Genomic DNA, 10,679 nt, shown 5'->3' with positions numbered 1-10,679 from the left:
GCCATGGCTCACGGGCCCAGCCACTCCGTGGCATGTGGGATCTTCCCGGACCAGGGCACGAACCTGTGTCTCCTGCATCGGCAGGCGGACTCTCAACCACTGCGCCACCAGGGAAGCCCAGCAGCCACACTTTTAAAATAAAGGCTGAGGTAATTCCCTGGTGGCCCAGCGGTTAGGACTCCGCGCTTTCACTGCTGAGGGTGCGGGTTCAATCCCTGGTCAGGGAACTAAGATCCGCAAGCCAAAAGAAAAAAAAAAAAGGTAAAATAAAGGCTGAATTATGCGTGCCTCAGATTGCCATGTTAAATATCCAGCCGCATGTGCTCCCCCATTCCCACTATTATCTCCCAACCACATCTTGTTGTTAGTGGAGCTGGTTAAACGGCATATCAATATAAATGGCAGGTGTGATGGGTTTTGATATGCCAACTTGCCTAGGCTATAAGCCCCCAGTTTTTCAATCAAACACTAATCCAGATGTTGCTGTGAAGGTATTGTTGTAGATGTCATCAAAGTCCATAATCATTTGACTTTAAATAAGGGAGACTGTCTTAGATAAGCTGGGTGGGCCTAATGTTCAATCAGATGAAAGTCCCTAAGGGCCAGATCTGAGGCTTTCCTGAAGAAGCTATTCCATTTGTGAACAGAAGCTTCAACGCATGCCCAAGAGTCCCAGCGTCCCCTTCCTGATAGCCTGCCCTGCGGATTTACAACTTGCTTTGCCGGCTCCCACTGTTGTATATGTGAATGTTTTGTAATAAATAAGTAAATCTCTTAATATTTATCTCCTGCTAGTTCTCCTTCTCCAGTTGAACCCTTACTGGTGTGAAGGCCAGGATGGAGGTAACAGTGTCACCTGGTTTCATCAAACTCTTTCTCGAATTTAAGCTTTTAAGGTTGGCACAATGAAGTCCTACACCTGAGCATCAGTAGGCTGCCTGAGAGCCACTATCCTTCTAGGAACCCTGATTCCTTATCTAAATAGAATCTCAGATTGCCCTTAGCACATCTAAATATTTCATGAAAAACTTAGATACTATACAAAGATGTCAGTGACCTTAAAAAGAGTCTATTGATAAAGGAGTTGTTTCTAAGAATGAGTAATGGTCTATCTTAACATTGGACAGAAAGAAGATACTTTGATGGAAAGATAAAAAGAACAGAATCCTCAGGCAAGAGACAACATCACAGAGTTAAATCAGTGTAAGTTGGCAAAGTCGACCAGTGCCTTGGTTGATACACTGAGGAGAATATGGAGGAGAACTCAGTCCTCTATGAATGGGATGTACTGGGGGAGGGTTGGATTCTGTATACCCAACATGGGTCATAGAGAAATATTTTTTAATAGAAGGGTAGGTTACGAAATCAGCTTTTCTGCTTCTCTGTGTCTCTGTCTTGGGTTTGACCAATGTAAATGATGGTGGCGATTTTTTCCCTTCAGTTGAGGATGTTTGATGTTCCCTTCAAACATGCAGATGTTTGCCAGCAGAATGTGGGCATAAGGAGGAACATGATGCCCAAACTGCTGGGCGATTATGGTAAAAATGCCAGTAAGTTGAACATGGAAATGACCCCAAGATGGGAGCCACACGTGCCTGGGGCCTTTTGCCAAGCTCCTCGGGAAGGGAGGCGGAAGACTGCGTTGAGGATGAAGGTATAGGAAACCCAGATGTGCAAGGCGTCTATCATTGCAGTAGAGAGCAGAGCAGACAAGCCATACCAGACATTGACACGAATGTCAGCACAAGCAAATTTAGCAACAGCCATGTGCTCACAGTAGGTATGTGGTAGCACATTGCTATGGCAGAAAGGTAGTCTCTTCACCAGGAACACACCTGGGAGTATCACAGAGAAGCTCCTCAGGACCACAGCCAGACCAACCCTTATGATTACTTCACAACGGGGCACTCTGACATAGCGCAGTGGGTCACAGACGGCCACAGAGCAGTCAAATGCCATGGCCAACAGGATTCCCGATTCAGCAATGAAGGTGGCATGGATGAAGAGGATTTGGGCGGCACAGCCATGAAGGGAAATCTCTCCAGCATGGAACCAGGATACAGCCAGGACTTTGGGCACAGTGGTACTGGACTGTGATGAGCTCAGCCACAGCCAGCATGCAGAGGAAGAAGCACATGGGTTCATGGAGGCTGCATTCAGTGACGACGATGAAGACAAGGAGGCTGTTCCCAAGGACAGCAACAAGGTAAGAAATAAAGAAGGGGCGAGAGATCCATATGTGCTGGTCTTCCAGGCCAGGGATCCCCAGCAGAATGAAGAGTGAATGGCTGGTACCAGTGTGGTTGGGGGTTGCCATGCCTGGGATGAGTCATTTGGATGTTGGTATATGGGATTTGGCAGTCATCTCTTCTCTCTTTCCAAAATGGTGAATGGGGCTGGAGTGGGGGAAGTGGAAACAGATCACTTTTCACTGAATGAGAAGTAGAAAGGGACCTGGTCAGGAAATCAGGAAACATGGGTTAAAACTCCTTGCCAGGGCTTCCCTGGTGGCGCAGTGGTTGAGGGTCCGCCTGCCGATGCAGGGGACGCGAGTTCGTGCCCCGGTCCGGGAAGATCCCACATGCCGTGGAGCGGCTGGGCCCGTGAGCCATGGCCGCTGAGCCTGCGCATCCAGAGCCTGTGCTCCGCAACGGGAGAGGCCACAACAGTGAGAGGCCCGCGTACCTTGCCATTCTATTCACCAGCTATGTGATCTCAGTAAAATCACTTCCCTGCTCTGGGTTTCTCTTTTATCACTTTAAAACTAAAGTTGAACTAGGTATCTGTAAGAGAGTTGTTCCAGCTCTAGAATGCCATAGGCTCTTAGCATGAGATTGTTACAAACAGTTGAGAGCTGTGAATATCACTGCAGTTTCCACTTTGACCATCAGAATGGGATATGCATCTCAAAAGGCAAATGGTAACTGAGTTATCAATTTAACAAACCTTACTGAACACACTGAGCACGGACCATGGCTCCTGGAGGACCTACTTGAGGGGAGACAGACAATTAAACAAAATAGCTCTACAATACAGATAGTGTAGAAGAATGTTAAACACAGGGGCTGTGGAAACAGGGAAAGTTTTCTAGGAGTTCAGAAAAGTTTTTCTAAAGGTGCCACCCTGAGTTGAACCTTGAAAAATAAGTAAGAGTTTGCCAAGTAAAGTCATGACGGGAGGGGAGAACACAAAGTCACAGAGATCTGAAAGGACATGGAGTTTGGAGGAAAATTATCATGATTCAGGGTTACCATAGCCTGGAGGACATGGCACGTAATGATAGGAAATAATGTCAGGCAGTGAAGTAGGGGCCACATCACTTAGGGCTCTGGGTACAAGTGTAAGGAATTTAGAATTTATGTTGAAGCAGTTGGAGCCACTGAAGGGTTTGTAGTGAGAGAACGGCATGGTGCAGTTTGCACTTTGGGTCGCTCTCTCTCTGGCAGTACTGTGTAAGAAGGGTGGGGAAAGAAAGAGGCAGGTTGGAGGACTGAGACGGATCGTTTAGGAGCAGCTCTGCACTAAGGGCTGCACGTGCATTATCTCAATCACCACCATGTGAGATAACTGTACTCATTTTCCCATTTTACCAAAGAAGAGCAAAGAGAGCTTAGAGAGTTCATCATCCCCCCACCCAAGGTCACCTGGCTGGTAAATGGTGGAGCTAGAATTTGGCTACCCACACCATGCTTTGAATCACATCACATCTACCTTACTCCACCTTGGTCCCCTTCATCAGGTGCTTGTGGTTTCCTGACTCCTGATCCAAGGGAGAAAACAAAAGTCACCTGTTGTTAATTCCCTTAACCACCCTCATTCTGCCACCTACAAATTTATATTTGAATTGTCTTTTCCCTCTCGCTCCCATTCAAGGCTCAGCCCTCCATTGGTGCACTGGATCCCAACCTTCTCTCCATTAATCTGTCACTGGTAATTTCAAACTCTCCCTCTCTGCTGGCCCCTTCTCCTTAGTGTGTCTCTTCCCCTGTTCACCTCAGCTTTACAAAAGGAGAGATGTGCACTCTCTTCATCTATCCTCTTACCACCCCGTAATCTTTACCCAATGCCATTTTACTTATAACACCAATGTGCCACTAAAGCTTCCTTTTCCAAAATAATCTATCATATTATAGTTGCCAAATCTAATATTAGTTTTCATTTCTTATTACTAGTAATCTCCAATTTCTATCATTAATACTTCTTTATTTGATGATAGAAACCATTAAATATCTACTGTTAGATATATTTATTATTTGTAATTATTGCACCAAACGTATGAAATTGAAAGTATCACTACTTCCTGCGTGAAGAAACTAATCTCATATAGGCAACTGCCCAAAGTCAAACAACCTGTTAGAGGCTAAGCTGATGTTTGAAACCAAGATTATTAGAGCCCAAGCTTCCATTAGCTTTTGAAACGTCCACTTGTTTGTTGATTACCTAACCACCTTTCTTTGGCTTCCCCTCCACTCCCTTCTCATTCTTTTATTTTGCCAGAATGTCTGAGACATGTAAGACAATGTAATAGAGGAAAAATCATATGGGCTTTAGACCTACCTGAGTTCAGTTCCAGCTCTGCCTGCCTCAAATCCACAAACACACAAACTTTCATTCATATTACCATATTATGATACACATTCATTTATACAGTCACAACACACATATTTACTCACACAAATTTTGATGATTTACACACTAACACACATTTTCCCTATTCACACAAACGGCCCTGCCCCATGAACGCAAGCACACACACACACACACACACACACACACACACACACACTTTTAAACTTTCCTTCATGTAGATACCCACCGAAATTCGCACAGTCATTACCCAGTCAAACTCACTCTCACTTATCTAAGTCATAACTTTGCCTATCTCCATTCAGCATGCTAGCTTTCCTCCCATTAAATCAGTTTCCTCAGGGAGGTGGAGATTCCAAATGTTATTCAACTCTTACCTCTGCCTCCTGCCTGACAGTCCTATAACATAGGCCAGAACAAAGAACTCTCTCTGGGAATGCAATTCACAAGACAACCCCCCACCCTGCTTCACCAGTTCCACCCTGGAATTGCCCAAACATGAATCAGAGATGTAAAATATCAAGGCTGGTTGACACTTTATACCAGCGGTCGTCAAACTGCTGCCTGTGGGCCAAATCCTGCCCACCGCCTTCTTTTATAAATAAAATCTTATTGGAACATAACCACGCCCAGTTACTTACATATTGTCTGTGACTGCTTTCGTGGGACAGATTGAAGAGTCGCAGCGGAGACCACATTCGAAACTTAAAATATTTGCTGTTGCCCTTTACAAAAAAATTTTGGCAATCCCTGCTTTAGAATAATCTTGTTGTATGATTTATTATTTATAAAAGCCACAGAAGGAAAGGTAATTTTCCCAAGGCCACAGAGGAAGTGAGTTAAGATTTCTTGCCTATCATGCCACTGTTTCCACCATGCCACAAAGCTTCTGCAGACACATTTTGGTCTGTCCTCTCTGACTCTGCTCTCAGGGGATGGAGAATTCCAAATACAGCCTCTATTGGGTGACCAAAGGATGAAGACAATTCATTATTGTTTCCCATCTCTCTCATCAATAAACTCAGCGTTTCCCACCTCCTTTATCCCCACCATTCCTGCCCATAGGCAGAAGGACCCAAAGTGGCACCAGCCCACCCTGGTCAGTACCAACCTACATCTCTCTTCACCCCAAACTGTCTATCACAGCCATCAGGAATCGCAGACTGGAGCCATGCCCCTGCCTAGGTGGCAGGGTATTCCGATAACCAGCAGACTGTGTTCAATGGCCAGGGGACCAAGCCGGAGGAGGAACTGCAGGGCAAATTATTTTTTCTCTGAGCATCTTTGGGGACCATGGGCTTACTCATGTGACTCTCTTCTCCCCTAGGATCTCCTCTACTGAGGATCTCCTTCGTGATGTAACTGTAAAGCCCTTAACCCTTCTTGTCTAAGTGCCATGTGAAAAGAATGCCAGAGAGGTTATATGAGCTTAAGAGAGAAAAGGAGGTGGGAGAGAAGTTTTGGAGTGAGAGGTCAGGGCAAGGAATGGGAGTGTGGTTAAGTCCCCGGAACTTGGTCAAGTCCCTGGAACTTATTCCAGTGCATCTTCATCAACCCTGACTTCCAGAAGGCATAGAAACGCTTCAGGAGCTGGAGTATTATAGAGCAGCGGTCCCCAACATTTTTGGCACCAGGGGCCGATTTCGTGGAAGACAATTTTTCCACAGAGAGTGGGGGCGGTGGGGGAGGGCAGGTTTCAGGATGATTCAAGGGCATTACATTTATTGTGCACTTTATTTCTATTATTATTACATTGTAATATATAATTAAATAATGATACAACTCACCATGATGCAGAATCACAGGGAGCCCTGAGCTTGTTTTCACTTGCCACTCACTGATAGGGTTTTGATATGAGTCGGCAAGCAACTGGTTTATTATGGTCTCTGTGCAGTCAAACCTCTCTGCTAATGATAATCTATATTTGTGGCCGCTCGCCAGTGCCAGCATCACCGCCTCAGCTCCACCTCAGATCATCAAACATTAGATTCTCAGAAGGAGCTTGCAACCCAGATCCCTCGCATGCGCAGTTCACAGTAAGGCTCCCGCTCCTATGAGAATCTAATGCAGCAGCTGATCTGACAGGAGGCGGAGCTCAGGCAGTAATGCGAGCAATGGGAAGCAGCTGTAAATACAGCTCGCTTGCCCGCCACTTATCTCCTGCTGTGCAGCCCGGTTCCTAACAGGCCACGGACTGGTACCAGTCCGTGGCCCGCGGGCTGGGGATCCCTGCTATAGAGTTTCTCAAACATTCATGTATTCATTCACCACTCATTCAAGCCAATGTGTATTAAGTGCTAACTATGTTAACGGCACCATAATAAGATGTTGAACAAAATCAAATCCACTTAAAATTTAATTATATTGTTTTGTATTGAGACTAATGCTTTGATTCTTTCATTGAAGGATTTTCTTTTTTAATTATTTATTTATTTTCATCGAAGTAGAGTTGATGTACAATACTATATGTTACAAGTGTACGATATAGTAATTCACAATTTTTAAAGGTTATATTCCATTTACAGTTATTATAAAATATTGGTTATGTTCCTTGTGTTGTACAATATATCCCTGTAGCTTATTTTATATATAATAGTTTGTACCTCTTAATCCCCTCCCCCTGTATAGCTCCTCCTCCCTTTCCTCCCCCCACTGGTAACCACTAGTTTGTTCTCTATATCTGTGAGTCTGTTTCTTTTCTGTTATATCCACTAGTTTGTTGTATTTTTTAGATTCCTCATATAAGTGACATCATCCAGTATTTGTCTTTCTCTGTCTGACTTATTTCACTTAGCATAATACACTCCAGGTCCATCCATGTTGTTGCAAATGGCAAATCTTCATTCTTTGTTATGGCTGAGTAGCATTCCATTGTGTGTGTGTGTGTGTGTGTGTGTGTGTGTGTGTGTGTGTGTATCTTCTTTATCCATTCATCTGTTGGACACTTCCATATCCTGTCAACTGTAAATAGTGCTGCTATGAATATTGGGGTGTATCTTTTTGAATTAGCATTTTTGGGGGGGATATATACCCAACAGTGGAATTTCTGGGTCAAATGGTAGTTTTCTTTTGTTTTTGTTTTTTGGCTGCGTTGGGTCTTTGTTGCTGCATGGGGGCTTTCTCTAGTTGCGGCGAGCAGGGGCTACTCTTCATTGCGGTGCGTGGGCTTCTCATTGTTATGGAGCACGGGCTCTAGGCGCACGGGCTTCAGTAGTTGTGGCACACGGGCTCTAGAGCTCAGGCTCCATAGTTGTGGCGTGCGGGCTTAGTTGCTCCGCGACATGTGGGGTCTTCCCGGACTAGGGCTCAAACCCATGTCCCCTGCATTGGTAGGTGGATTCTTAACCACTGCACCATCAGGGAAGTCGGTAGTTTTATTTTTAGTATTTTGAAGACCCTCCATACTGTTTTCCACAGTGGCTGCCCCCAATTACATTCCCACCAACAGTGTACCACGGTTCCCTTTTTCAGGGGATTTTCACTGGAACATTTTCATTGATAACCCTCCAGGTTTTTTCTCTGCTCTATTTATGGATTTTTACATTGTGATGATGGATCATATTGTACACGTGCCATGCTCTTTAATTTCATAATATAGAAATTTTCATTGGTAACAAATGTTCTGTCAACATTTTTGTTCTGCTCCTTTATTACAGCTGCATTTGTCTTCAGTATGACACAATGCCACACACATAGTTAGTACAGGCATACCTCAGGGATATTGCTGGTTCAGATCCAGACCACCACAATAAAGTGAATATCACAATAAAGCAATGACACAAATTTTTTATTTCCCCGTGTATCCAAAATATATTTACACTATACTAGTCTATTATGTGTGCAATAGCATTGTCTTTAAAAAACAATGTACATACCTTAATTTAAAAATACTTTATTGCTAAAAAATGTTACCCATCATCTGAGGCTTCAGCGAGTCCTAATCTTTTTGTTAGTGAAGGATCTTGCTTCTGTGTTGATGGTTGCTGACTAGTCAGGATGGTGGTGGCTGAAAGTTAGGTATCTGCGGCAATTTCTTAAAATAAAACAACAATGAAGTTTACCACATTGATTGACTCTTCCTTTCACAAACGATTTCTCTGTAACATGCAGTGCTGTTTGACAGCATTTTACCCACAGTAGAACTTCCTTCAAAATTGAAGTCAGTCATCTCAAACCCTGCTGCTGCTTTATCAACTAAGCTTCTGTAATATTCTAAATCCTTTGTTGTCATTTCAACGGTTTCACAGTATCTTCACCAGGAGTAGATTCCATCTTAAGAAACCACTTTCTTTGCTCATCCGTAAGAAGCAACTCTTAATCCACTAAAGTTTTACCATGAGATTGCAGCAATTTAGTCACATCTTCAGGCTCATCTTCTAATTCCAGTTCTCTTGCTATTTCCACCACTTCTGCAGTTACTTCCTCCACTGAAGTCTTGAACCTTTCAAAGTTATCCATGAGTGTTGGACTTAGCTTCTTCCAAACTCCTGTTAATGTTGATATTTTGACCTCTTACCATAAATCATGAATGTTCTTAATAGTATCTGGAATGGTGAATCTTTTCCAGAAGGATTTCAATTTACTTTGTCCATGTCCACCAGGGGAATCACTATCAATGGCAGCTATAGCCGTATGAAATGTGTTTCTTAAATAACAAGACTTAAATATTACTCCTTGATCCATGGACTGTAGAAGGAATATTGTGTTAGCAGTCATGAAAGCAATATTAATTTCATTGTACATCTTTCATCAGAGCTCTTGGGTGACAAGGTCATTGTCAATGAGCAGTAACAGTTTGAAAGGAGTCTCTTTTTCTGAGCAGTAGGTCTCAACAGTGGCTTAAACTATTCCGTAAACCACGTTGTAAATAGATGTGCTGTCATCCAGGCTTTGTCCTTCCATTTTAGAGCACAGGCAGAGTAGATTTAGCATAAATCTTAAGAGCCCTGGGATTTTGGAATGGTAAGTGAGCATTGGCTTCAACTTAAATTTACCAGCTGCATTATTCCCTAACGAGAAAGTCAGCCTGTTCTTTGAAGTTTGAAGCCAGGCATTGACCTCCTCTCTAGCTCTGAAAGTGCTCAATGGCATCTCCTTCCAATACAAGGCTGTTTCATCTACATTGAAACTCGGTTGTTTAGCGTAGCCACCTTCATTAACTATCTTAGCTATATCTTCCGGATAACTTGCTGCAGCTTCTACATTAGTACTTGCTGCTTCATCTTGCACTTTTATGTTGTATGATGGCTTCTTTTCTTAAACCTCATGAACCAGCCTCTGCTACATTCAAACTTTTCTTCTGCAACTTCCTCAGTTCTCTCAGTCTTCATAGAATTTAAGAGAGTTTGGGGCTTGCTCTGGATTAGACTTTAGCTTAAGGGAATGTTGTGGCTTCTTAGGTCTTCTATCCAGACCACTAAATTTCTCCATATCAGTAATAAGGCTGTTTGACTTTCTCATCATTCACTGGAGTGGCACTTTTTTTTTTTTTTGCAGTACGCGGGCCTCTGACTGTTGTGGCCTCTCCCGTTGTGGAGCACAGACTCCGGACGTGCAGGCTCAGCGGCCATGGCTCACGGGCCCAGCCGCTCCACGGCACGTGGGATCTTCCCGGACCGGGGCACGAACCCTTGTCCCCTGCATCGGCAGGTGGACCCTCAACCACTGCGCCACCAGGGAAGCCCTGGAGTGGCACTTTTAATTTCCTTCAGGAACTTCCTTTGCATTTCCAACTTGGCTAACTGTTTAGCACAAGAGTCCTAGCTTTCGGCCTATGTTGGCTTTCAACATGTCTTCCCCATTAAGTTTAATCATTTTTAGCTTTTGATTTAAAGTGAGAAATGTGTGACTCTTCCCTCACTTGAACACAAGAAGGCCATTGTAGGGTTATTAATTGACCTAATTTCAATATTGTCGCATTTCAGGCAATAGAGAGGCTTAAGGAGAGGGAGAGAGATGAGCAGTCAAAACACACATTTATCATCAAGTTTTCTCTGTCTTACGTGCAAACAGTTCTTGCCACCCCAAAACAATTACAACAGTAAGATCAAAGATCACTGATCACAGTTCACTATAATAAATATAATAATAAT

General features: G+C 43.7%; 1 protein-coding gene across 1 annotated transcript; it reads right to left on the bottom strand.

Annotated features, from left to right (window-relative positions):
• Nucleotides 1-1,357: 1,357 nt before the first annotated feature.
• On the bottom strand, nt 1,358-2,317 carry LOC309965456 (olfactory receptor 52B4-like; the record flags this gene model as incomplete). The annotated part of the gene is given in 3 exon segments (XM_082844986.1): nt 1,358-1,555; nt 1,561-2,091; nt 2,093-2,317. Coding segments are annotated over 3 exon segments (954 nt in total).
• Between the last annotated feature and the right edge of the window lie 8,362 nt (nt 2,318-10,679).

Source organism: Leucopleurus acutus, assembly GCF_964270905.1.
Source record: "Leucopleurus acutus genome assembly, chromosome: 8".
NCBI classification, from domain to species: Eukaryota; Metazoa; Chordata; class Mammalia; order Artiodactyla; family Delphinidae; genus Leucopleurus; species Leucopleurus acutus.
The sequence above is the reverse complement of the archived record's forward strand: the minus strand, read 5'-3'. Positions and strand labels throughout refer to the sequence as shown.